At 52.1% G+C, this 27,846-nt stretch overlaps 2 protein-coding genes across 3 annotated transcripts in view; both read right to left on the reverse strand.

Annotated features, from left to right (window-relative positions):
* PPCDC (phosphopantothenoylcysteine decarboxylase) overlaps positions 1–14,517 on the reverse strand; it is a 24,698-nt gene extending 10,181 nt beyond the window's left edge. The window contains exons 1-3 of one of the 2 annotated variants that reach the window (XM_012640570.1): positions 14,471–14,517; positions 12,781–12,920; positions 9,997–10,205 (exon numbers count right to left, since the gene is read on the reverse strand). In XM_012640570.1, coding sequence (XP_012496024.1) covers positions 9,997–10,131 — 135 coding nt within the window. In that variant the 5' untranslated portion in view covers positions 10,132–10,205; positions 12,781–12,920; positions 14,471–14,517. Of the gene's footprint in view, positions 1–9,996; positions 10,206–12,780; positions 12,921–14,414 lie in introns of both variants that reach the window. The other variant, XM_012640571.1, reaches the window with a different exon arrangement.
* A 3,387-nt stretch (positions 14,518–17,904) lies between these two features.
* SCAMP5 (secretory carrier membrane protein 5) overlaps positions 17,905–27,846 on the reverse strand; it is a 20,368-nt gene continuing 10,426 nt past the window's right edge. Inside the window, exons 2-7 of the mRNA XM_012640562.1 lie at positions 24,873–24,927; positions 24,007–24,135; positions 20,414–20,570; positions 19,175–19,276; positions 18,624–18,741; positions 17,905–18,370 (exon numbers count right to left, since the gene is read on the reverse strand). Of these exons, the coding sequence (XP_012496016.1) occupies positions 18,176–18,370; positions 18,624–18,741; positions 19,175–19,276; positions 20,414–20,570; positions 24,007–24,135; positions 24,873–24,879 (708 nt within the window). The 5' untranslated portion in view covers positions 24,880–24,927 and the 3' untranslated portion in view covers positions 17,905–18,175. The remainder of the gene's footprint in view (positions 18,371–18,623; positions 18,742–19,174; positions 19,277–20,413; positions 20,571–24,006; positions 24,136–24,872; positions 24,928–27,846) is intronic.

Below are 27,846 nucleotides of genomic sequence, written 5' to 3' on the forward strand. Positions count from 1 at the left end.
CAGTAGGCAAGTCTGGTTTACTTTAAATAAAAAACTCAATAGGAGTTTAGGATAAATCTCCCAGAAAATAGAACAAAAAAATAAAATGGATCATAGTAGGAAAAAAAGATGAGAAAACCAGATCCACCCAGGAGGTCAAAAATCTGACTAATCATGAGTTCCAGAGAGAGAACAGAAAGACAGAAGGGAGAAAATCATGAAAGAAATAAAACAAAATTTCTCAGAACTGAAGAACACAAAGGTGGGAGCCATTTACTCTGCCTGTCGGGGTCCCAGGCAGTGTTCCCACTGTTAGGCTCACCGAGACCTGGGCATCACATCCCTGAGTGTCCGTCAACGGCTGAGCCCCTATCAGCTCTTCTGGCAGCCACATCCCCCTGCTGATGTATATGGAGTTTGCAATCAGCAAAAGCTTTAAAAAGTTCTCACCCATGCTGCTGCTAAGCCACAAGGGACTTCTATCTGAGCAGTCCCCAGTGCAGGCCCTCACATTTGCCTGGTAAATGCTCCCTTACCAGACTGGCCCACTGTTTGCTCAGTCTATGAAGAGCTCCTGAGAGCTCAATCCTGCTGTTCCTCCTGGCCTGCCCTCAGCCAGCACCACCAGCGGCAGCCCCCAGAGACACTAATCTAACCATGACCAGACAAGGTCAAGGGCGGAGATCTTCCACAAGGTCCACAGGCTGGGGGTGGGGTGGGGGAGGTAGGGGGTGAGGAAGAACCAAGAACAAACACTTTCCAAGTAGGGTCTTCCACTGGTTATAAACATGCTGATAACATCCCCAGGTGGTCCGGTAGAGGTCCTAGGATTCCGTCAAAGGTCTCACCTAAATCCAAAAATACTTTGTCTAATATCCAAAACATACAATAAAATTGGTATGCTTTGTTCCTGATGAGTGAGCCCAATCCAGCTTTTCTCAACACTTGCAAGCCCATCTGTAGTAACTGTGGAGCCCACCTCCTTCACCTTGTGGATAAATGGACGTTAGCCATCTCCAGCCCCTGGCCCCTCTGTTGCTTCCCACACTTCCTACAGGTCACCAGCCACCACCCTGGGACCTCAGCACCCAAGTACAGACCTTGCCCAGGTCAGGAGATGGATCACCCAACTTGGGTTCAGGTCCTTCCCACCACTGCAAGCTCAAAAGCAAAGATGAAACAAAATGGGACTCAAGGACTCCCTCCCACTTCTTCCTGTCTCCTGCCAGTGTCACACTGCCGGCCTACAGCACCAGGCACTGTTTCACTGTTCTTCTTCCAAATATGTGTGGTAGCTCTCCTGGTCGGCCTGAGATTTACCATCAGCTGCAGCTCGCTCTGGTGGCCTCTGGACCATACTCCCCTTCATCTCTGGTTACATGTCCTCTTCTCCAATGCCTCCAACAGAGGGCTTGTAGGTGGCCGAGTCAGTCTCTGCTCCTATGCTGCCTTCTTTTCCCTGTGGGACCACCACCTTTCATGTCTAAGAGATTCCCAGCCATCCTGGACGATGTGCTACTGAAGAACGCCCTGGGTCCATCCCTCTCTATTCTGACATTTGGAAAGCTGCCTCCTGAAGATTCAGTGCCCACACTCTGCCCAGCTCCACCACCTGCCAGTTCTCAGAGTGGAGGACTGCACTCAGTGCCAGCCTTCAGAAACATGCCCAAATCGATAACACCCTGCTCAGGGGCTCCCTCCTCCTCCCCAGCTGGACCCTTTCTTCTCTCCCTACACCTGCCTCAAGGTCTCAGAGCCTTCATACTGCCTCCTACCCACAATGGTCCCTGGGGAGCCCCAACCAGGGGTCCTGTTAGGCCTCCCACCCTGGGCAATAGCCCTGCTTGAGGTTTTCCCTCTGAGCTCTTTGCCCAGCCTCTCAGCAGATTCACTCTCTGGCTTCCCTCCCAGGTTACACAGTCACACTGTCAGGGAGCCTCCTGGGGCTAAGGTCTTCACCTAAGGAGTAATGTGAAGAGTGTGTGATGGGCAGTTCCTTCCTGATGCCCCTTCCCTGAGCCCACTGAAGCAGCTGCCTCTCCTTGGCAGTGACCCTGACCCCAGTGCTGTCTGGCAGGTCCAGGCTAGTTTTTCTGGTTTTAGAGGGATGTCACCTGATCTGATCCATCAATCCTATGAGCTTTGTTCTTTTATTTTCATTCACCCCACCAATAGGCCCTGGGTCTGAACACATTTTTTGAAAAAAGCATGTTGTTACCTTCTACGATACTAAATAATTCAGACTATTTGCTCATTTACCTTGACTTTTTCCCAGCAAATGCCAAAGCGCCCTGGCAGGGCAGAAACTCCCTGAGGGCAGGAACTTTCCTTGGCTTTCTCTTACACCTTCTTGGGTCTTGGTAGGAGAGTCTCCCATACACCACAGAATTCCTGAAAGGCAGCTCTATGCTTGGAACCGTGCTGGGATGCCTGAGAACAGTTTTTATATCTAATTTTATTTTTGAGAGATAGGGTTTTGCTCTGTCACCCAGGCTGGAATGCAGTGGCATCATCACAGCTCACAGCAACCTCAAACTCCTGGGCTCAAGCAATCCTCCTGCCTCAGCCTCCCGAGTAGCTGGGACTACAGGCACATGCCACCACACCTGGCTAATGTTTTTTATTTTTGTAGAGATGGGGGTCTCACTATGTTGCCCAGGATGGTCTTGAACTCCTGGCCTCAACTAATCCTCCCTCCTGAGCCTCCCGAAGTATTGGGATTAAAGGTGTGGGCCACCACACCCAGCCTATATGTAATATTTTTAACCCCAATCTCTTTGTGTAATATGACTGAGGCTTTAAGCTGCATGCATTTTGTCTAGGATTTACAGAGATTCCTTCCTGAAACCAGTAGGCAAGTCTGGTTTACTTTTCTCTACTGAAAAAGACATCAAGAATCCTAATCAGGAATCCAGGGCTCCTTGGAGAGTCAGAGAGGAGAAGTGGAAATAGAATTTGGGGTGGTAACTCCACGTCCACTTGAGGCCCCTAGTCCGGCCGGGCTGCTTCTGGAGTAGACTATCAAAGGAACCTGTGGAAAAGTACTTTACAGCCACACTGAGTTTCTCCCTCCAACCCCATCCCTGGCCTCTACTCACTAGAACCATGAGCCAGTAGCACCACCACCCCTAAGTTATGACAACTAAAAATATCTCCAGACATTGTTCAGTGTCCCCTGGGAGGCAAAATCACCCCAGTTGAGAACAGCTACTCTATAACATTATCTAGAACTCTCTGCAGTGATGGAAATGTGTCCGACCTGTGCTGCACAGTATGGTAGTCACTAGCCACATGAGGCCATGAGCACCTGAGGTGGGATTGGTGTGACTGAAGAACTAAATTGTTGGTTTTATTTAATTCTAATTAATTTAAATTTAAATTTGGGCCAGGCATGGTTGCTCACACCCATAATCCTAGCACTTTGGGAGGCAGAGGTGGGAGGATCGTTTGAGGCCTGGAGTTCCAGACCAGCCTGAGCAAAAGCGAGATCCCATTCTACAAAAAATAAAACAAATCAGCCGGGCATGGTGGTACATGCCTGTAGTCTCAGCTACTCAGGAGGCTGAGGCAGGTGGATCGCTTGAGCCCAGGAGTTTGAGGCTGCTGTAAGCTATGATGATGCCACAGCACTCTAGCCTGGGTGACAGAGTGAGATCCTCTCTCAAAAAAAAATAATTTAAATTTGACTGTGGCGAGTGCTATCATATTGGATAGCACAGCTCTGGAATATTCAAGTAAAGGCGGAGAACCTTGCTGGAACGCACAGCCGAGGGGCTAAAGAAGAGCAGGCATTTCTAGTCGGGCGTGTGATGAAGCCTCCACAGGAGGCTGAGAGGATTCTAAAAAGGAGCAGCCATGGGCCTAACTTGGGACAAGTCAAGGAACCCAGAGCTTCTGCAGCTCAGGCACACAAAGCAGAGGACCCTGACACTGGGCCAACATGCTGACACTGGCATGCTCCAGATCTGTGTCCAGGGCCTGGTGAAGCTAACACTAACCTGAGCATGGGGGTGGCAGGTACATTCTAGGAAAAAGGATTCTTGGTGCCAGTGCAGCTTGCACATGAGGTGGGGGAGCTATGGAGGAGGTGGCCTCGTTAAGAAATCCCCAAGGGAGTCCCGGTTAGCTGAATGGGCATCCTGATGGCTCAGCAAACATTTACTGAGCCCACTGATGGCCCTGAGTAGCAGCTCTGCCCTCAGCAAGGGCTCAGTCCAACAGGCAGGTGGGGTACATAGAACCCTTACTATAAAGCAAGGCATGCCGGGTGGCTCACGCCTGTGATCTTAGCTCTCTGGGGGCCAAGGTGGCAAGCTCGCTTGAAGTCAGGAGTTCAAAACCACACTGAGCAAGAGCAAGACCCTGTCTCTACTGAAAAATTAGAAAAAGAAAATTAGCGGAGCAACTAAAAACAGAAAAAATTAGCTGGGGATGGTGGTGCACACCTGTAGTCCCAGCTACTCGGGAGGCTGAGGCAGGAGGATGGCTTGAGCCCAGGAGTTTGAGGTTGCTGTGAGCTAGGCTGATGCCACGGCACTCTAGCCCAGGCAACAGAGCGAGACTCTGTCTCAAACAAAAAAAAAAAGCAAGGCAGACCGAGGTCAGAGTCCATGATTCCTGGGGAGTCTCATCCTCACAGGATTGGTGAGCTTGAGGGGAGAATGAGCTCCAGATCTGAGCTCCTCAAGTTCACTCACTAACAGAACTCAGGAAACCTGGCCTCAAGCCCCAGTTCTCCCACCTCACTCAGTGGAAGGTCTTGGGTGAGTCCCTCTTCCTCTGCCCCTGGTTCCCCTATGAACCACGAGACATTTGGACCGCGTGATCTCGAGGGGCTCATCCAGTTTACTGTACCATCCCAGCCCTTTTGTGACCCTTCTCCCTCCGCCCCCCACACTCTCTCATCGCCCTCCGGCAGGGGCTGGTAGTCCGCTCATAACAGCCCCTCCCGCCAATCCTTCCTTGCCCTTCCCCAGCTCCAGAAAATTCTCAGGACGAAACCAGAAAGGAGGTCTGTGAGGCTCTCCGCAGGTGCTGCTCTGAGGTATGAGGGAAAGGCCTGGGTGCAGCGCCCTCTGACCAGTGGTCTACAGAGCTCGCCCCGTGGAGAAGCAGGCGAGAGGGCTGCCGGGCAGGGGAGGAAGGGGCCAGCCAAGACAGTGGCGCACAAACAAAGGCCGCAGAGCTTCCGCAGCAGGACCACAAGAGCAGGCAGGCAACCCCCACCCAGAAGAAAAGGAAAACCTCAAACCAGGCCTTGTGTCTCATTGAAAACAAACAAACAAACAAAAAAGCACAAAGCACAAAGTTACAAGGGACATTCCATAATACTCCACCAAAAGCCCCCACTGACTTAAAAAAAAATGCACACATAAGTTGAAAAATTAAGACTGAACAGAATGAAACAAAATAAAAAATGCAAGTCTCCATTCCTGTCCTGACCCCCTGCACAAGGACAACCACCTCCAGAGGAAAAAACTGCTCACAGTAACTCAGGTATGTGAACATACAAAAGGAATCACACTATACAGCAGGGGTCGGCAAATTTTCTCTGCAAAGGGCCAGATGATACCTTAGGCTTTGCTGCAACTACTCAACGCTATGGTAGTGTAAATGCAGCCACAGGCGATACATAAATGAATGGGGTGGCTGTGTTCCAATAAAATGTTATGGACGCTGAAATCTGAATTTCATATCACTTTTATGTGTCACAAAATATTATTTTTCTTTTGACTTCTTTTAACCATAGAAAACCATTCTTCGCTGCAGGTTATACAAAAATAGGCAACGGGCAGATTTGGCCTGAGGGGCACGGTTTGCTAGCTCCTGCACCTTGCTTATTTCATTTATATCTTGAACATAGTCCCACACCAGCACAGAGAGATCCACCCCAGTCTTCTGCACCGCTGTCTCCTAACCCACTGAGAGGCTGTACAATAAGTACACTCTATTGCTGGACATTTTGTTTCCACTTTTGCTTTGAAATTATAAACAATACTACAATGAATATCCTTGTACATATGGTGAACTTTTGTAAATACACCTCGCAGGATTTAATCCTATGGGTAAATCAAGGGCTATGAACATTTTTAATTTCTCCAAATATTGTCAAACTCCAGAAAATCAGAATTTATTTCATACAGCATATGAGCAGGGCTCTCTTTCTCTCATCCTTGACAGCGCTGGATGTCCTGAGACACATTCTAGAAACTATTCCTTCTCTTAGCCCAATGCCTGCGAACCTCGAGTGGGAGTTTTTCTCGACCTCTACAAATCCCCTTCCAGCTCTCAGTCATGCTGACACCAGCCCTGGCAAAAGCTAGAATGGTATGTCTTCTCCTCCCAAGTTTGAAGGGTATGGGTGAGGAGTTCCGGAAATGCCACCCCAAAATGTGCCACTTTGGTGTGCTGATTATTTCAAACTGAGGGCAAGTGGGGAATAGCAGATGCAGGGAAGGCTTTTTCTGAACTTCCCTTATCTGCCTACAGATCTCAATTGTCATGAATCCCTACCAGGGAATCTTACCAAGCAAGGAAGATTAACCTATTGATCAACCCAACCCTCTCTCGCACAGCTATTATGACCTGATGACTTTGTATAACAGGACAACCTTTATTCACCACACATTTCCTCCCCTCACCCTCCCGTAACTTGTGTGGCCACCACCCCCAGAACCCCCAAGCCCCTATTCCTTTCTGTAGCTCAGGATGCTGTACAGGCTCCAAACATCTGACCCCTCTTGGAGTCTCTTATTGTGAGGAACTCTCGTACATTAGGTACATACTCGAATAAGGTTTTTCTCCTGTTGATCTGTTTATATGTCAATTGAATCCACGGCCCAGCCAAGGAACCTAGAAGGGTGGAGGGAAATCATTTTTCTGCCAACCCAAGGAAAGAAACTCACTGGGCTGACAACCCAGACCTAGCTGCTGCCCCGATTACATGACACCTGCAGACACCCTGAAGCTCTTGGGCCCCAGGACCACCTCTCAAATTGCCTTTGGTCCTAGTCCTTTTTGCCCTCACATCTAGAATCTTCTAACACCAGTGCCAGAAGAGGCGCTGGAAATGGATCACTGGAGTACCTGCCCCTCCTTCACTGCACAGGTAAGAAAACTGAGGCCACAGAGAACTGACTTACCCGGAATCCCAGCCTCAGAAATTCTCTACGCTCAGCTGCCTCTCTCGAGGATGGTTGCCCTGGTCCTGTGCTCCCCACCACACATAAAGGCTCTATGCCGGTGGCTACTCTCCCCAGCTGCTGGTGTGTGAAGCTCATGGCTAAATCTACCTCTCCCCACCACCCCACGCAGTCTCCCCAGTCTGGCTGCCTGCTAGTCAGCGGCTCTCCCCGGATGTCTGGACGTCCTGGTGAATCAGGAGCAGTGTTGAGCCAGGTCTGCGGAATTGTCCGGCTCCCTGCAGCCCACAACCCAGTTGCTCATTTGCCAGTCAAAATCTGGTGCACCTAAAGGAGCTTGGGAAAGTCTCGAGCATGCGAACCACAACTCCGCCGGCAAAGAGCTGAAAGTGACTGCTCCAGGGGACAAGATTGCTCCTGCGGGTGACGGGGGTGGGGGGACAGGGAGACGAGCACCATCAGGGGGTGAAGGGGAGTGCTCAGGGGAAAGGCCACCAGCTGGGGACAACGCTAGGCAATCCAGGGATCACCTTTGCTTACCAACAGCACACAAGGACCCCCCCAAGCAAAGCCAGGCCAGGTGAGCCATCTACCACAGGATGAAAGGAGAGGGCCCCCACATGAGCTCTTCCCACATGGGGTTGCCCCAAACCACGTGGCTGGTCCAAAGGACATGAAACACAGGGAAAGACGCGGGTGAAGGCCAGGAAACACACGCTGCTGGGTGCTTCAGCATGCCAAACTCTGAGCCTAGTTGTTGGCAGAATCATCCCTAGTTTAAAATGAGAAAGGCAGGCTCCAAGTGGCTGAGAGTTAGGGAAGCCCTCCCTCGGAGTTCGGTGCCCTCTGGCTGCCTCACTCCAGCCAGGAAGGGAGAGCCAAGTCCTGTTCCAGACATGGCCTGTCCCCTCGGGGAGCCCAGGCTAAAAGGCCTGGGGTGGGCTGGAGAGCCTCCCTGTTCCAGGCAACCCCTTCCTTACACTCCCATAAATACTGGCTGCGTGGGCTGGGAGGAAGTGGCGGGGTTGCCATTTCCCTCCGCTCTGAGGCTGCCCATCTGTTTCCTGGGATAGGACTCCATGCCCCCACCCACCCCCAGTCCAGAAACTCACTTGCTCTGGGGCTGTGGGAAAAGGAAACCGCATGGCTCCCTCTCTCCCCAGGGGGTGGGGGCAGGGTTCTCAGTGCTGCAACTCTTTTCAGGCCTCCCACCCTCGCAGCTCTAGCTGGCCAGCTCCCCCAGTGGTTCTGGGCAGCACTGCTCCAAAAGCGCAGCGCCCTGTCTCAGAGCAGCCCGGCCACGAGACTCTCCCCGCTCCCCACCCTGGCCTGGCTGGCATCCCTGGCTGGCAGCCTCCCGACTTATCCCAGCCTGGGAGTGGGGTGAGGGGGGTGACTTTCTAGGTGGAAGTCTGTGGAAAGTAAAAAAAGTGAAATACTTCCCAGCCCAGCCCCTGCCACGGGCCCCACGTGGTCATCTGTGAGTGAGTACCGCCCCCTGCTGAACGTGCCAGATCCAGCTGCCTGGGTCACCCCCACGGTAGGTGTTGGGCAGATGCAAGCAAGAAAAAAGCACAGCCTGGGCCCCAGCAACTTCACAATGACCCACAAAAACTAGTACCTAGCAACGCGAGCAGTGTCTAAGCAACCTGTGCTTCTGTATTGAAATGATAAGGAAAACCCCCATCTATTACATGGTGCATCAGCCAGCTGAGACCCCCACCCCTCACGGAAGACCTGTATCAGCATAACACGAAACCTATTACCTGGCGCATCAACTAACCTATTACCTGGCGGCGCATTAGCCACCTGAGACCCCACCCCTCGGACCACCCCAACTTAATAAAAGTGGGAAAAATCAGGTAGACGGGGCTCAGAATTTGGTGATGAGACTCCTTTGAGCCCACTGGCGAATAAACTTTGATTTTCCAACTCTCCGTGTGCGGCTCGCTTGGTTTGTCCTCTGGACCACCCTCTGTGACACTTGCTGTCGAATTTAAAACGAATTTAAAAGAAGGGGCAAAACTACAGGGGCTAGGGCAGGCAGGGAAGGCTTCTGAGTGAAGGGCTTGTGCAGAAAGAAAAGACAGACGGAGAAGCAGAGAGAGCAGAGCAGGCTGGCAGGAGCCCGGCCAAGCAAAAGCCACCAAGGCAGGGGGTGGAGGGTGGGGCAGCAGGGGATGAGACAGCCCAACAAAGGGCCCTGGAGGCCAGATGAGGAAGTGGGGCTACTCAGATTTCACATGGTTTAAAGCTTTGAACTTTTGCACCAGAACCCCCATATATAAAACTGATCCAAGCTGAAGCAGTCTGGCCAAGGACAGGGGGCTAGAGTCCCCAAGCCCAACACACGGTGATGGCCCATAGGGCGTCTCTGAACACCTGAAGGAGAAAAATTTGAAACCAGAGCTATGGGCCCCAGGGAAGCCCTGAGGTTTCAGAGCTGACGGGACAACCGTGGGACCTAACAAGGACAGAGCCAGTGTTCGAGACGGAGTGAAGTAGGGACAGGGAGCCCAAGGCGGCAAAGGGGACTGAGAACTTGCTACATTTCTCCAGCCAGCCCTGCGCCCACACAGGACCTCTTGGAACCTCAGGGTCACCATATGGGAGCTCAAACCTTCCACTCACCAACACACCCTTTCCCAGTCTCCCCCCTGGGAGACACCCTCTGTCCACACTACCTACTCTGGCTCTTGGTCATGTTGTGCACCGGTCTCTGTCTCCTGTATCCCCTACAGTCCAGCACACCCAGAGGACCTCCACAAACACAAGAAAAAGAAAACTCCATGCACTGCAGAGAAATAGGCTGACCGCGGGGAGCAACGGCTCTCTCGTGCCAGAAGCTACCATGCTGTCCAGTGAGGATACTCACCCCAGGGATGTCCAAAAGCTGTGACACCAGAAGAGGCAACTTCAGGGCTGCAACACTCCCAGTGACGCCCACAAGAACATGGAATTTTCTCTCCATCAGAGGTCCAGCAGCTGAACATGAGGCCTGTGGTTCCATGTGGGGTCTGGTGGCTTCAATTTCTGGGAGCCTGCCAGGCCTGGGCTCTATAAAGCTCTGTCAGGATTTAGGATCTAAAAGCAGAACAAGGGGGGCCGCCTTTATTCACACATTTGACCAGGATGTACTGAGCATCACGTGTTAGCCGAGGCCAGATGCTGTGGTTGCTGAGGGGTCCATAGTCCCAGCATCTGGGAGACACAGTTTGATTAGAGTGTCAGACACCCTCCCCACGTGGGCCAGTCACAATGCAATGTGGCAAGTGCTGTGAGGAAGGGCTGCACCAGGGGTGCTGTGGTGGCCCAGAGTGACTGTCTCAGGAAGTGACACTGTCACAGCAAAGATGACATTCAGGTTGAGTCCTGAAGGACAAGTAAATTTTCCAGAGAAGGAAGAAATAACCTGGGAGGAAGGAGAATCTCGCAAAGGGGAAGCGTCCTGTGGGAGGCTGCCGGATCCAGGAGGCGGGGAGTGGCCCGGCACCGACGGTGATGTGGGTCAGAAAAAGGCCAGGAGATAAGGCTGGAAATCAGGTGGAGGCCAGAATGTCAAGGGTGGGAGGGCTAGAGAGAAGTTTTGGTTTCAGAAAGACGGTGCTGGTGCTGGCGACAGTGCAGGAGGGGGCCTGCTGGTGGAGAGACCAGAGGGGCAAGAAGAGCTTTGCACCAAGCTGACTGACCAAAGGAAGTGGCAGAAGGGGACAGGTTCCAAAGATGCTTGTGAGGTGGAACCCTAGGCTGAGATTTGCCTCTCTGTCCCTGTCCCTGTAGACAAGGCTGGGCACCACCCTGAAAATCAAAGCCCAGGGAGAGGGAAGCATAAAGGGGATGTAGGCCGCCCATGAGGACAGCTGGCTTGTTTCTTCCTCTGGCTCTCAGATGTTGCTAGAAGTGCATGCTCATGACAGTATGGCTGGTAGACACACCAAAACCTACGCTCGGGCTGGCTGAGCCAGCAAAACATACGTCATCAGTGACAGTCACTGAGGACTGATTACAGCAAGCACTGGGTAAATGAATTGAGGAAGACGCGGCCGCTGCCTTAGAGGAATCTGCAGATGAGTTTGAGGAGACAGGAGTCACACCTAAAATTATTTGAGATAGGTCCTTCTCTGGGATGTACCTTTTTGGTGATCACTGACTCAATTTGTACATCAGTTCCTTGCCTCTCCCTCCACCAGCAAGCTCCCTGAACGTGTGACCAGGTCTAACTGGTCAGGCGGTCCTGACCAGTCCACTGTCAGGCAGTCCTGAACAGCAGTCCTGAACATCTGCTGAATGAATAATAAATTGTACCCCAGGCAGTGTGAGGCAGGGGATAGAAGCCTGGCCTGTGAATCAGAAGCCCTGGACCCTGTCCATGGTTGTGCTCCTGACCTTGTGTATGACCTTGGTCCAGGGTCATTCCCTCCCTGGACCTGTCTCTTCATCTGAAAAATGCAGAGGTAGGACCAGGATCTCTGAAGCTCCTTCCAGCAGAAACCTTCTGAGCCAATGCATGAAAGACAGTGGTAAGGGACTCCCTGTACAAGACAGAAGGTCTTAGAAGATGCACTCAAAAAGGACAGGATCAGTAGGGAGAGGGAAACCCAGGCAGACCCCAAGGGAGAAGTACTGGTAAATCGTGCAATGGCTACATCCATGGCTGGGCACCAACAGGGGCCTCCTTTCACTCACAGGCCTCTTGGCTCCCTGGGGCCTCTCTGCCCAGGATTTGACTTCAGCACTTAAGCACACACCCATGTGAGCTGAAGGTCATGTTTGGCTCCATTATCCCACTTCTCCCAGAGGTGCAGACCCTTCTCAATAGCAGTTAAGCACAGGCTGGTTTCCTAGAGCCAAAATCCCCCAAAGTTCCATTTAGCAGAAATCTCAATCTCTGCTCCACTTCAGGGCCTCAGCCAGAGCCATGCTTGGCCAGAGTTGGAGAACTGAGTCTATCCCAGGGACTAGGGAGCCCTGTTTGCAACTGCAAGGTCTAGAGGTACTTCCAGCCAGCTTCTTTCCAGAATACATCATCAGTAGGTGATGGAGGCACATTCCCGGTTCTCCAGGGAGACCTACCTGCCAGAACTCAAACCCTGACCCTGACCCTGTGCACCCCAGCCAGCTGATGCTAGGACAGAGATTCCTGCAAAACCAAAAGCTGAATTTCATCTCTGCAGCCCTGAACCTCTTTCCCATCAAGCTGCTCTCATTCCTAGGGAACAGGTTATAGAAATCAACCACGCTTGGGGCAGGAATTCACACTGGTGACTTACACTGCTTCCCTATAGCAGGTAGTACAGCCCAAGATACACTACTTAGTCTGCTGAGCAAACTTTGCTTAGGACAAAAGCCTACCTACCTTTCTAGAAAAGAGGGTGGGTATGTATGTACAAGTATGTGTGCATGTGGCAGAGCGAGAGCGAGAGCCAGAGCCAGAGTGAGAGAGAGAGAGAGAGAAAGAGAGAGATACCTGAGGAAGTGAAACTGGATCATTTAACCAACATTTGGAGGCAAGGTCAAATCAATCAACCTGAGAATTCCAAGGAGGGTGATAAATGACAGGCATCTTTTGTTTTCTCTCAAAGAGGATCAAATTCCAAACCAACAAGTCTGTTACTCTATTTACACAGCAACGGTAGCCGGTAGCCGTAGAGTACCTTACCTGCCTGGGTTCTGCTGGACTCATAGTAACTCTTGAGAAGCAGAGAGCAAGCAGGCAGGTTACAGGGCTGAAAGCCTCAGGATCCCAGGGCACCAGCCGCGCAGGTAAGAGACAGCAAGAAAAATGGCAGCTTCTCTGTCCTGTAGAAAGGCAGGGCCAGACAGAGCAAAGAGCCTGGGCTTGTGAAATCTAAGTCTCCTTCTCTGATGAGTTTAATTCAGAGCAGAGGTTTCAGGAATACCTGCCAGTCACAAAATGGGCAAAGGTGGGGCCAGGATAGAACCAGGGCTAAAGAAGGAGCAAGGAAGGCAAGACCCAACAGGGCATAAGCTCAGCCTAACACAGAAAAGATGAGGGACTGGGGCCTACTACCTACGACAAAGCGGAACCAAACAAGGGAAGTGGGTGGGGGTAGGCAGGGACTCAGGACCCATTTGGAGCATCAAAGACCCTCTCTAATGGCCTAGGCTTTGGCTCTGGCCCCATCTCTCTTACCAGTCAACACACTCTACTCTCCGCCCCAGAAATAATGAACAACTTGTAACTCTCCAAAGTATAACGTGCACCAAAACCCAAGACAAATTAAAAGGAGTCCCATGACACAGGGACCCTTCCCTTGATCCTAGGAGAAGCTAGGAACCCTTCGAGGAGAGCTCAAGGCCTTGGCATTCTCCTAACAGACCACCCTTCTCTCAAACCAGAGGCAGACATGCTTGACTCTGCTGCTCCTGGAATCCCAGTTAGGCTCCCCACACCAGGGCCACACGTCAGGGAGATATATACAGTCAGCCCTCCATATCCACAGTTTCAGCATCCATGGATTGAAAACATGTGGAAAAAATAAAATTAAAATTACAAAAATATAAAAATACAAATAAAAAACAATACAGTGTAAGTATTTAGATAGCATTTACATTGTATTAGGTATTATAAGTAATCTAGAGATGATTTAAAGCATACTGGAGGATGTGCTTAGGTTATATGCAAATACTATGCCATTTGATATTTAATATTAAAATAAGGGATTTGAACATCTGTGGATTTTGATATCTGTGGGGGATACTGGAACCAATCTCTCATGGATACTGAGAAACAATATATTACACACACACACACACACACACACACACACACACACAGGCTACTAGAGAGGTAGTGGCCGAGTGTCACTACCTCCCAGACACTAGCAGAGATGTGGAAAACTCCAGCTCCAAGACACCCACAACTTGCCCAACTTGAGACTCTCTCCTGCCCATTATCTAGCACCTGCCTCCAAATACTGCAAAGGACAGCAGGAAGTTCTTTTCTGACAAAATTTGGCCTCACTCTAATTTTGGAATGTCATGCAGCACTTTTAGGCAGGCCTAGGAATAATTCCAAGATCCTATGGTTTTCCTTTTTCTATTTTACCAACTTTTGAAATAGTTTGTACTTTGAGCAGCCCCTAATCCTTTTTGGAAGCAGGTTCATGATTTCGGAGGGGGTAGGGGAGAACGCTAAGAGGTTAAGTGTGGGGAGCTGACGGCCACCTTTTAAACTAGATCATGTGGCACTGGACAAATAATCGCAGAGCAGCACAAAGTCGGGATGGGTGGGCACAGCTCAGGGGTCCCTACTGCTCCTGGCGGCCTCACCTGCGACAGGAAAGTGAGGTCCCACAGACCGCACAGCCTCCCACACACACGCACACCTGCGAGCAGAGCTTCGCGGGCACAGATGGAAAAGCCAGGACACACACAGACACCGCCGCAGACCCACGCTCGCAGCCAAAACTCCTCCAGCCGCCCCAGCCGACCGCCGCGAGGACCCAGCATCACCGCCCGCCTCAGCGGCTCACCCAGCGCCAGGCGCGTCTCGCGGCAGCCCCCAAATATCGCGGTATTTCGGCCGCCCCTCCCGCTGAATCTGACTGGCGCGCAGCCTCATGAGGGCACCTGGCGGGCTACGTGGTCGCGCGGCCTTCTGGGAGTTGTAGTCCACTTCTCTGCCTTCTGAGAGTAGTCCCCTGGAGGGCGGGGAGGTGTGTTTCCCCGAGAAAACTTGTATTTCTGGGATTCTTGCTAGAAGGGCCTGGCCTATCTGACCTCCTCACCCTTATCCCCAACACATATACTACTCATCGCTAGGGGGACTTAATACTGAATATTTACCTCTTCTGTTTTAGATGCACAGGATACAGAGATAAATCAGACTCATCCCTGGTCTTGAGACAAGCTGGGTCACAGAAAATCACAGGATAAAGTCCGCCATGAGGAAGCCCAGGGGACTAAACAACTCCGGGCAGGAAAGCCCTCGCAAAGGAGTCACTTGAGTGAATCTTGAGGTGAGCAGGGGTTTAGATAGAAGACGGGAACAGCATTCCAAGCGGAGGGCACAGGGAAAGCGGTGGGAGAACGCACGCGGGCACATCCCCCTGCTTCTCCATTCTCCGGCATTCACGGGCCCGGGAGCCTGTGTGCCGGTTGGAGCAGCTCTACCTGCTGCAGGTCTCTCATGGCCAGAGCTGAGCGGGCCTCCTTGCTGTACCCTTGCCCTTGCCGCAAGAAACCATCCCAAACCATCCCTCCCCACCGATCCAGCTACTCCTACATCCTCCTCAGGGAACTTGCAACTTCCTCCTAAAGCAGGAGGCCTCAGGTGGCAATCTCAATGGCTACTCTAGGCTGCCTCAGAGAAAGCCACACAGTTAGTGGCATGGCTTTTGGCCCCAGGGAATGACAGGCCACAGACCCACCCAGCCCCTCTACCTTCATGCCCCCGCGCACGGCGAGTTCCATGCAGGCCCACATGAAGACACGTGACACAGCAGACCACACAGGGCCAAATGTTCCCTTTATTATGGTTCACTCAGTTACCACAAACAGACACATTGGCTCAGGCAGGTCAACTGCCAACTGGGGGATGATCCGTCTCCCAGAAATAACGAGGAGCAGTGGGCACGCGGAGACTGCCAAAGCAGGTCATGGCTGGCCGCAGACCTGAGAATCCCCAGAACTGGCCTGGGCCCTCCTCTACCCCACCCCCACGCCAGACCATCCCACAGAGCTGAATCTGTGCCCAGTCCCCACTTCTCACACTAGTTCCTTCCCCAGGAAAGTGCATAGTTGCCTGGAGATGCAGCATCCCAGGGCCTGAACAAACCTGGGCCACACACGGGTAACAGGCTTTCCGGACGGTAGAGTCAGGATGTGACTATATAGGTCTGAGCCAGGAAAGAGGAGAGGCAGGTAGCATAGGAAATCAATTGAAGGTGACACCCAACAGGTGATGGATGCTAGGCTCGCAGCTGGACACAGACTCCCTGGAGCTACCAGAGAGACTAAAGGAAAGGGAGCCAGAGGTCTGAAGTAGGGGAGAGGGAAGGGGAGGAAAAGCCTAGACCCAGGGTCTCTTTTCAGGTGCCAGGGACTGTGACAACTGCTTTCCAGAAAGAAAATGAGAGAGCAGAGAGGCAATTATACTCTGTGGCCCAAGCCTAAGGGACCATTAGGAAAGAGAAGCCCCTGGCTCCCCTTATAGGGCAACGAAGTACCTGGAGCTCAAAGCTCAGGGTGGCCTGGAAGCCCAGGTGTTAGGTTCCAAGCTGGAGTCAGCGCAGAGCAGCCAAGCAGGGTTTGGTTTTTGTCCAAATAGCCCAGGCAGGCTTCTGTTGGGAGCAGAGAAGGTGGGAATGGGCAGTTCTGCTCCTTGGATGAGAATCCACTCCACTCCAGGCCTCAGACAGAGCCGGGGCCTCTACCAGCAGTGTTCTCACACTGCTTGGAACAGAACAGCCCAATGAACTTGAAATCACTTTCCTGAAAAGGCAAGGAGGTTCCGACAGGGTGAGGAAGGGCCAAGAACCAAGGTCTGTGGGCAGAGGGGAGCAAGTTTTCTTGATTTAGGGGAAAAAAAAAAAAAACTAAACTAAAGCTAGAGAGCCTCCCCTCCCACCCTGCCTAACCTGAAACCCTATTTAGGCCATTGTGCTTACAGCTAGGACTGGGCCTGTGCTTCCTCCTGGGCCCTGAGTTCAAGTGCCCAGAAGTGCCCTGTGACCAAGAGCAAGCCAGGGTTGGGGAGGCATGCTCCCCTCCCACTGGGCCCCACCAGCCTTCTCTTCTGACCTTCCCTCCAGGCCTAGGCCTCCAAGCCCTGACCCTCCTACCAGACCCAAACAGAGCAGCCACCGCTCCCAGGAATCCAGTGATCACTCAGAGACACCTAGATGCCCCAGTGGGCTGGGGCTAACCAGACCTTCCCTGGGGACCAATAATTACTGAAATGCCCTCTGCTCCAGCTGCACCTTTATACCTGACAATTGCCGGACACGACCCAGCTCCTCGGGGAAGGCAGTGGAATCTGCCATCCACCATGGCAGAAGCCACCTGGTACATGGTGGGGTCAGGGTAGGAGAATCAAGCCACAGCAGCCGGGGTATGGGGAGGAGGCAGAGGGCCACATTCAGAGGGGCTCCAGGGGCCTCTGGGAAGAGGAGGAGGAGAAGACAGGGGAGAGAAAAGAGGAGCCTGCCTCTGCAGGCCAAGCTCTCAGAGCCAAGGAGACCAACCCTGCATTTCCATTCCCTGGGAGTCAAGGAGGCAGGTGGGCTCTGCCTCTCCAGCTGTGTTCCCCTCCCACATCAGGGCTAAGGCTCAGCTCCCCTGTCAGCTTCCTGGATCTGGGAATCAGATCAGATTTAGGAATCTGGGCTCAGTCTCAGGAGCAGATACAACGGAGATACTCAGCCTTAGGGAAAACAAAAGCCACATGGGAAAGAGAAAGACAGACCCTGGGCAAGGGAAGACAGCACAGGGACTCTGACAGCAGGGAAGAGATGAGGGAGGCGGAGGCTGAGGGAGGGGAGACCTGGATGGATCAGAAGGAGCAAGGGGAGTTCCCCTGCCTGTCCTCACCCTTCCACCTGCCACTACCATGAGTGCTAAATACTGTTGCTTCTCAGGAAGACCAAAAGTAGAAACAGTGTCAGCTCATGACCCTAGGGAGGGGCCAGGCTTTCTGCTATGCCTCCTCTACCCCACGAGCGGTCCCTGGGCCAGGGTCAGAAGGGGCAGGTGGGGGTGGAGGGCTGGTTTAGTTCTAAACATACATCTAGCACCACAACAAAAGACCTCCACTGCACACTATTTCATGAGGGGACACGGACAGCTACTACCGCACAGGACAGCTCCACGTGCAGCCCACAGCTCTTGGAGTGCCAAAAGCAGAATCCAAAAGGTGGGGAGCAGGGGACAGACATATACATATATACATATATAACTCTGATTCTTTATACAAAGTGGGGGAGAAGGAGAAAAGGGAAGGGGGAACCCTGCTTGGTCACCACAACATACGATGTGGCTTGAGCCCCCTGTCCCAATGGCCTCAGCCCTGCCTCCTGGTAGGCTTGGCTGGTTCACATCTCATTGGAGTATGTGTAGTTGGGAGTGGCAGAATACTGAGTCTGCGGTTGATTCATGGCACCCTGGGCCGCCCCCATGGCTGCATTCTGGGCCGCCTGCTGCACGTGCGGATTCTTCCATGCCCCCGTGGTCCACTCCTCCTGAGCTTTGCTGAAACTCCCCCCACTGCCCCGGTAAAATTTATGAACCTGTAGGAAGAGGAGCATGAAGAAGGGTTAATCAAAGGGAAGGGGCAGCCCATCCAAGAAGTAGATAGGACCATTTGTAAAAACATAGTCCTCCCTGCCCCTCCACGCCTGTGTAGGAAAGTCCGGCAGGCAATTCCAGAGTGAGACCCTTGGAAGAAAGACCTCTGGACCCTCTTGTAACTTGGAGGAGGGGTTGTTTCCGATCACAGCCCCCTCCCAAAGCCACACTCTCTCCCTTGAGGGGACCACGTACCATGCTGAGGGCGATGAAGGAAAAGATGGCCACGACCGTGAACATGACGGTGGGAATGAGCATCACCACTGCTGAGCCAATGTTCGTTCCGAAGAAGGAAATGGTGGCAATCCAGCCGCTGTGGGAAGAGGCCGGCGGTGGGGCTGTGGGCAGGATGAGGGGTACCCAGGGGCCACCCCACTGGAGCAAGGGACTACCTCAGTGCCACAGGGAGGAACCATATCACTGGATTCAGAGGGACCATCTTACTGACCCCGTGTCAGTGGCCCAGGAAGACCCTGGCCCGTGGCTCAGACATGTCCCTCAGACTAAGGCTTCCTTCTCCTGGGTTTTCCCACGATGCTTGACACCCCTCAGCCCCTCAGAAACCACGGCCAGGTTCTCCTTCCCCTCTGATGCTATGGCTGTGCTACTACTCTCTCCTGAACCCTTCACTCTCCCAATAACCACCCAGTGCCCCACGGGCTAGGGAGCATGGCACACAGAGGTAAACGCAGGACACGCTCAAGGTGCCACCCCTACCAGCCCCAGGCCAGACCCCTGCCTCTTACCAGACGCCCCAGCCCGGGATGCCCACGGCCTGGATGATGCTGATGACCATCTGGGCCATGAAGGTGAAGAAGAATGCCATGAAGCTGAAGGAGCTGTCGGTCCTGCAGCAGAGGAGATGGCTCCCGTCACCCGGGCAGAGGGCCAGGGTTTCCCTACCTTCAAGGTCCCCACGCCCTTCCAAGTTTAAGTAAGTGCGAAGTGGACAGAAGACCCTTAACAGCCTTAATGGAGAGGTCAGCATAGGCCAGTGTTTATCCACAGATCTTTGCAAGGTTGCACATTTTAGGCCTGTGTGTGCAACATTACACAGGGAGGGATCTCCTCGTGAATGGACCACCCTTTGGTACATGGGAGGCTGGCCCTACTGGCATATTAATAGATGGCTCCATTGTGGCAGGAATAAACAGTCCTACTGTCAAGGGGATGGTCAGCCACATGGGGACCAAGACAGCTAGTGCTACTGGTACGTGGATGGATGGCCCCATGGGTTCAGAGATGGAATCCCATTGCCACTAGAATGGACACCCTATTGACACCAAAATAGAAGCTAACTGGCACTTAGATGGATGGCTCAATTCCAAAGAGATTCAAGGTCCCATTAGCATTGAGATGAATACTCTACAGGCACCAAGACAGATAGCCTTGTCGGTACATGGATGAATAGTCCCATTGGCACAAAGATCGAAAACCCCATTTGGCACTAGGTGGACACCCACTGGCACCAAGACAGCTAGCCCCACTGATACATGACTGGGTGTCCCTTTGGCACAGAGTTAGATGACTGCATTGGCACATGAATAGTGTTAGTGATACATGGATGGCTGGTTCCATTGGCACATGGATAGATGGTCTCCTTGTCACCAAATCAGCTAGCCCCACTGGTACATGGATGGGCAGCTCCACCAAGACAGGTGGCCCCATAGGCAAAATTCAACATGCAGTTTCCTGGGGATGGTGATGGGAGAAGAGAAAAATAGGCCTGTTCTCTGTATTGCCCCTACCCAAGGGTAGCGTGAGGAGGGAAGGAACTAAGAGGAAGGTTCTGACTCCTACCCTCTCACCTCAGCCTGGAGCCCCCAGAAAGCCCAAGCCCCACCTGGTGGTCTGAGCCAAAGGTGAACAAAGGAAAGTGAGTTTGGGGGATGGCAAAAAAAAAAAAAGTGGGAAAGGAGTAGAGAAGAGACAGGGGAGATGGGCAGAGACGGGGCTAGGAGCTAGGGTCAGCACCAACCACTTACTTGAAGGCTTTGTAAATGGGCCGAAACCAGCAGACGTAGGAGCAGGGTGTGAAGAGGATGAGCCAGAGAAAGGCGAGGCCAAAGTTGGTGGCTCCCCCGCCTCCGATCAGCCACGCGAGACAGCCCACCAGGTTCACGGCCAGCGTGACGCTGTTCACTGCAGGCCCAGGAACACATGCACACGGAGACAGACACCCAGGCCCGTACAGAGACACACGAGCACCCAGACATGGTCAACACAGATCCATAATCAGACAAGCACAGAGAGATGCAAACAAATATGGATATATACATACAAACGCAAGCCACATTTATAGATTCACACCCATACAGAAGACCCACAGTGCATATCAATGCATACACAGAGACACACAAGACACACACAGAAGGAGAAGGAGTACAGGCTGTAAGAAAGAAAGCTGGGAGCTCTGACCAGCCCCCTCCCCATACCCCCTCCTAAGGATCTGAGAAATCCAGAGAGCCAAGAGTCTCCAGGGAGCAGAGCTTCTGCCCAGCAAGCCCCCTTTAAGGGATTAAAGCCTCAGGGTGGTAGAAATGCTCTTTTCCTTATAAGGCAGAGCATGGTGGCTCATGTCTGTAATCCCAGTGCTTTGGAAGGCTGAGGCAGGAGGATTGCTTGAGGCCAGGAGTTTGAGGCATAGTGCGCTATGATCATGCCTGTGTATAGCCACTGCACTCCAGCCTGGGCAACATAACGAGACTCTGTCTCTATTTTAAAAAAAAAAAGAAACATCTCTTCAAGCCATTGTACCATCTGCCCTGCACTTAAATGGGGCAGGCATCAGTGTCTGGGATCTATTTTTATTTAATCTATTTCTTAGACAACTAACATGTCATCTGCTCCAAGAAGCGTTCCTCCGATACTGCAACCTTTCATTTCCCATCCCTCTGACCTTCTACAGAGGGTTGCTCTCATGGGCTGCTCTCATGGTTTCCCAAATACAGGTCCCAGCCCATCAACAACATTAGAAGCTTCCCTAGAATGGGACCCAGGCTCCCCCTTTTCTGTCCCATCATCTAGCTGCATCTAGAAATCACAGCATCACTGAGACACCGCCAGCAGGGTGGTGTCAAAAACTCCTCATTTTACAGATAAGAGAACTGGTACTGGCACTAACACACACACCCAGGTCTTCTCACATCAGGGCACTCCCTTCCTTGAACACTAGGCTAAATCCACAAAGACCGCTGAATCAACAGAGGAAGGAGGGTTCAGTCTTGGCCTCAAATAGCCAGCATCCGTGGGCCCGTCTTCTGAGCAGAGCCCCTAAGCATCTCAAGGATTATATACATTTCCTTGGGAGTAAAGCACCCAGTGGGCACCTAGTAAGGACTTAGGGAGATATTTATAGACCTTAAATCCAGCTTCTGGATGAGATCTTCCCAGGAGCGGAGCTCCCAGAGCCCAGGGTCAGGGGGAGTGTTCCCCAAGTCTGGCCTGGCCTGGCAACCCTGTCACCTGTGCAGGTACACCATCTCAGGGCCCCTCGTAGTGAGGGTGGGCGTTTCTTCTTGTGCGTTTCAGCTATATTTCCTCCATTCCTGTTCACTGCCCCAACATTTCTTGGAACCTTGGTGTTCTTACTGGTTTTACTTGCTCTTTACATAGAAAAGGCACTAGCCCATTGTTATACTGGCTAACACTTCTCTCCTCAGTCCCACCTCTCTCCACCTCCCTTGCTCTCATGCCCTTGCTGAAATTATTTGGCTACCTCTCTGTAACAGACACCCACTGACTCGGCCACTCTGTGTCTTCACTCCTGTTTTCGTCCAGCTTAGATCCCATAACTAATTACACTCATTTTCTTCTTCCCTCCCCTACGCTGTCCTCGGGTCATACTCACCCTGTATGAACATAACTCCATCTGTACATGAGCTGAATGGCACTAAGAAAAAAGGGACACCACAAGAAAGCCTGGGAGGACTATAAATTCAAGGCCACCAACCTCAAATGGGCCCTGTGCGTGGCCCAGAAATCTTAGGGGCCAGGTCTCTTTGGAGAGTGTCCTCACCCTCTATCCACAAACATGTTCTCATTCTGAGCCCACCCTCCCTAAAGCTCCCACCCCCACTCCTACAACATATTTGATGGAAAAAAATGGAAGCCAAGCTGGGCATAGTGGCTCACGCCTGTAATCCTAGCACTCTGGGAGGCCAAGGCGGGTGGATCGCTTAAGGTCAGTTGTTCGAGACCAGCAAGAGCAAGACCCCATCTCTACTAAAAAATAGCAAAAAGATTAGCCAGGCAACTAAAAATAGAAAAAATTAGCTGGGTGTGGTGGTACACGCCTGCAGTCTCAGCTACTTGGGAGGCTGAGGCAGGAGGATCGCTTGAGCCCAGGAGTTTGAGGTTGCTGTGAGCTAGGCTGACGCCATGACACTCTAGCCTGGGCAACAGAGTGAGACTCCGTCTCAATAACTAACTAACTAAATAAATAAATAAATGTGGAAACCATCAAAAGTAGCCTCCTCATTTTCTTCCCAACATCTGCAGACCTACCTACACCCTATCCCCCTACTACCTACTACCCTATTCCCCCCTTTCTCAGGTTATACGGTGAGAGATCCACTAACCCAAAGGCCAAGCCAGGACTTGAAATTGAGTCTGTCTTCTCCCATCGTCTTCTTACCGTGCCATCAAGCACCCGCTGCAAAGACAGCTTGCTTTACCACCTTCCTGGTGCACACAACCACCTGCCCAGGTGAGCAGCTAAGTGTAGGCCTGACTCAAAGCAACATCACACATGGCAGACCCTGACTGAGGTCACATTGCCAGTGTCACATTGCCTGGGGCTTGTACCCAGCACAGGACAGCCAGCCTGCCCTGCTTTCACATGCCTAAGAGATACCTTCTGGCCGGCCTCAGCATAGCCAAGTCCCATCCCCCCTAAGATGACACCTTTCCCACCAACCTGCCACAGATTACCAAAAAGAGGGCCTTTAAACTCTCAACATCAAAACTTTAGAACATTAGAAGTCTAGAATACTAGACTCTTAGAAGTACAGGCCACGTAACGCAGAGCTGCACGGAACCACAGCAATCGCTCAATACTACCTTCCTGCAGATCAGGAACCTGCTGCTCCAGAAGTAGTGACCAGACAAACTCGATCTCATATCACCCTACTCCCAGATGAATGCTCTTCTCTTTGAGCAGTCTTTCAGAGAAAGCAATAAAAATGAGGTTTTCAGGGAAGGACTCCTCTCCAAGTCAAGAATCCTGAGGTCCTGACAGTTACCAGAGGTTCCCTGGAGAACTGCCCCAGTGGGAAGGGGAAGGGGAAGTGAGAAAACAGGAATCACACTGCAAAGCGGGCCCCATCCAGGTGCTCTGTGAATGGGAGATGGAGGGGAAGGGAAGAAAGGAGAGGCCTAGGTCGTGGGGCCAAGGGAAACTGAGGCCCAGCTGGGGAGTTGGCCCATGGGAAGAGCCTGCTGGGAGCCTAGCGGGGAAAGGCTTACTGGTCCATGCAGACGTTAGAGTGGGGCGGAAGGACAGCTCGGCCTGTGGCACCCACCAGTCTTACCTCCCTGCTCCACCTGCCCTGGCCACCCCCATCCCCACAGTACTCACACATCCAGAGGTAGTAGAGGCGCTTGGTCATGGTGAGATGCTGGGGAGGGATGTCTGCCTCAAAGTCTTGGTAGAAACATGGCTTCAGCGGGATGAATTTGGGCAGTGGTGGGAAGTTGTTCACTTTCTCTGTGGGTGAGGCACATCACATGGCATCACCTCAAACGTCCCCGCCCCCGCCGATCCAATACGCCCATCCTTACTCTGCCTGGACTGCCTCCTCGGCCCCTGTGGCCACTGGCCACTTTGCTATCCCCACCAGCCATCCCTACTTCCCCGGGTCTGCCATGACAATCCCCAAGTAACCAAAGCCCCTGAAACAATGTCACTCAGAAGAGTAACGAGCAATAAATACTGTCCCTCAGAGTGAGGCACCCTCCTCAGCAGAGGAAGTGGATGGGTGAGAGTCCAGAGACATGGGTTCCGGCCTCCACGCCCACACTCATGCTCTTGGGCAAGTCATTGCCCCTCTCCAGACCTCAGTTTATCCAGTGGGGTGGGGGCTGGGCTGGATGGTCCCTAAAGTCCAGCTGTGGCATTCTGTATGTCTGAGCTTTAGAAACTGGACAGAAAAGGTTTCAGCGTATTAGGAAACAATGGTGACAGAGGGGAAGGGGCAGAGACACCCATGCTGCCAATCAGTCGGATGGTAAGATGAGGACATCAAGATGCTCAATCTTTGGTCCCCAGGGTTGGAGATCTGACAGGGCTAGACAGGGTCCTGTTGGGGTTCTCAGACAGACAGGCCTGAGGAGGGGGAAACCTTGGGACAATGGGTCAGAAAGAAGCTGCCTTCCGAAGACTAGGGGAGGTACACCCTATGCTCACTTTCGTGCCCTGCCCACATGGCCCGCCCTTCCCCTTACCTGCCATGGTGGCACCAGCTGGTCCAGCGGCCTGCCCACGCCTCTTTGTCCTGATCTGGGGAGGAAAGAAAAGCCAGAGAAGGATGAGGACGGGGGCCCCGCCCAACCCAGTCCCTCTCTCTGCCCTGCTGGGCTGTAAGCTCCCTGGGCCAGGACCCACGTTCCCACGGTGCGACGCCCCCAGTGGAGGCAGCTCCCCACCTCCCAGAGGCACCCTTCCACCAGCTACATCCTTCTCACCACTCTCGCCCTTTGCCCCAACGCACAAAGTGCATCCTCAGAAAACCCCATTCAAGGGTAGGAACGGAACCTGGGAGGGGACCTCATGCAGGGAAAGCCCGAGGGACAAGAGGAAATTCTATTCCTTGACTGTGAACACAGGCTGAGCCCCCTCCCTCCTGCCTTTTGGCCTCAGTCGTTCGCTCGCTTACCAGGACTTATCATGTGCGGGCGCTGGGACAGAGCGCGAGCGAGACCGACGTGCCCTGCCCTCCCCGCGAGAAGCCCATAACCTCCGCAGTGAATCGCCCCAAGGCAAGCGCAGCCGTGGGAACACACGCTGTCTGTACGAAGTGACTACCTGACTGGAGAACCGGGGCAGTTAAAAGTAAGCGCTAAGTGCAGACACGAGGCCTGAAGAGGAGCCCGCAAGGCAGCCTCGGGGCAGAGGGACAGCGTCGCGCTGAGCCTCACGCTTCACGCCGCTGTGGCCAGAGCAGCGGACGGCGCGCTGCGCAGGCTGCTGACCCGCAGGGGGCCGGTCTGAAGGGGCCTGGAGCTGGGTTGCGGAGCGGGGACGCAGGCCGCCTCACGCCGAGTGGAGGCGCCCCGTGGGCCGGGTCCAGGGGAGGCCCGGGCCGGCCCGAGGCAGGCGGAGCACAGTGCGCCGCACACGCGGGCGCCCCCGGGAGGCTGACGCGGACCTTGAGGAATCGTCGGGAGTCACGGCCCAGGAGGCCGATGAGCAACCGCTTTGGAAAACGGTGACTGTGGCGGACCCACGTAGAATCAGAACACAAGGTGGCCCCCGACCAAGCGCTGAGGCAGCGCAACATGTGAAAAGTGGGCAGGGATTTCCCCGAAGTTTTAAAACAGGCAAAACTAATCTCTGGTGTTAGAAGTCAGCATAGTATCGCCCTCGAGAGGGTGACTGGGGCACGAGACCGGCCTGGGATGCTGGTTACACAGACACGTGGACTTTGTGAAAATTCGTCAAGCATACAGTTACTGTTTGTGCACTTTTTTTTTTTTTTTTTTTATAGAGTCTCACTCTGTTGCCCGGGCTAGAGTGCTATTGCGTCATCAAAGCTCACAGCAACCTCAAACTCCTGGGCTCAAGCCATCCTCCTGCCTCAGCCTCCAGAGTAGCTGAGACTTCAGGCACACGCAACTGTGCCCGGCTAATTTTTTCTATATATTTTTAGTTGTTTGGCTAATTTCTTTCTATTTATAGTAGAGACGGGGTCTCGCTCTTGCTCAGGCTGGTCTCGAACTCCTGAGCTCAAACAATCCTCCCACCTCGGCCTCCCAGAGTGCTAGGATTACAGGCGTGAGCCACCGCGCCCGGCCTGGGCACTTTCTTGTGTGTTACACTTCAGTGAAAAGTTTGCTTTAAAAAAAAAAATTTCTCCTATCGTTCCAGTCAGATTCCTCTGGATCCAATTAAAAGTTTGGACAATTACAATCTTTTGTGGCCCTATTGTGACATGAGATCAAATGCAGATATAAAGACCTAGTAAAATCTAGCACAAAAAGGAAAAAGGCATAATAGACATTTTCATGAAATGATACTCCTGCACAGGTGCATTAATTGTAGCAGTTTATAATAACAAAGGATTGGAAACAATCTACATGTCTATCAATAGGGGCTGATTAGTAAATGGTACAGTCATACAATGGACTGTTCCACAGCTATTTTTAAAAACGCTCTGCAGCTGTTGAAAAGAGGAAGAGGCTCTCTACTGATATAGAAAAATCTCCACGATCACTAGTAGTTGAAAAAAGCAAGATGTAGAACAGTCTGTATATTACCCTTTGTATTAAAAAAAGGGGGGGGAGATAGAATTAAAAAATAATTTCCTTTTGATCCAACAATCTTACTTCTAGCTGTTTACCCACAAATAAGAAATAACACGCGTTATTCAACTTGACACTATTTGCAATAGCACAATGATGAAAGCAACCTAAATGCAACTATTTGCATATACCAGGTACATGATACAATGGAGTATTATATACATGTGAAAAAGAATGAGGATGAGCTCCAAGAACTGCTATGGAATGATTTCCAGGATATACTAAGTAAAAAAGCAAAGTACAGAAGAGTATAAATAGTATACTACCCGTTATGTAAGAAAGAAGGTGAGCCAGGTGCTGCGGCTCACACCTGAAATCCCAGCACTTTGGGAGGCTGAGGCAGGAGGATCACTTGAGGCCAGGAGTTCAAGATCAGGCTGGGCGACATAATGAGATCCTGTCTCTATAAAAAATTTTAAAAACTAGCCAGGCACGGTGGTAGCATGCCTGTAGTCCCAGCTACTCAGGAAGTTGAGACGAGAGGATTACTTGAACCCAGAAGTAAAAAGGAGAATACGCACATGAATTTGCTTATTTTTGCAAAAGAAACACAGCAAGAATAAATCAAAAATTAATGAAATAGTCACTTACATGATGGAAGGGCTAGGATAAGCAGAAACGTTTCCTTGGGTAAGTTCATGTACTTTTGTACATGTAATGACTTACATATTCAAAAACTTAACCCAGAAAGAAAAGCAAACTCTAAAACAAAAACAAATGAAGCTAACTGTACACTAAATAGATAATGCAGCCAGGAGTGGTGGCTCACATCATCTATAATCCTAGCACTCTGGGAGGCTGAGGTGGGAGGACTGCTTGAGGCCAGGAGTTCAAGACCAGCCTGAGGAAGAGCAAGACCCCCTCTCTACAAAAAATACAAAAATTAGCTGGGGCCGGG

The sequence above is a fragment of the Propithecus coquereli genome, unplaced genomic scaffold, assembly GCF_000956105.1.
Source record: "Propithecus coquereli isolate 6110/MARCELLA unplaced genomic scaffold, Pcoq_1.0 Scaffold155, whole genome shotgun sequence".
Taxonomy (NCBI): domain Eukaryota; kingdom Metazoa; phylum Chordata; class Mammalia; order Primates; family Indriidae; genus Propithecus; species Propithecus coquereli.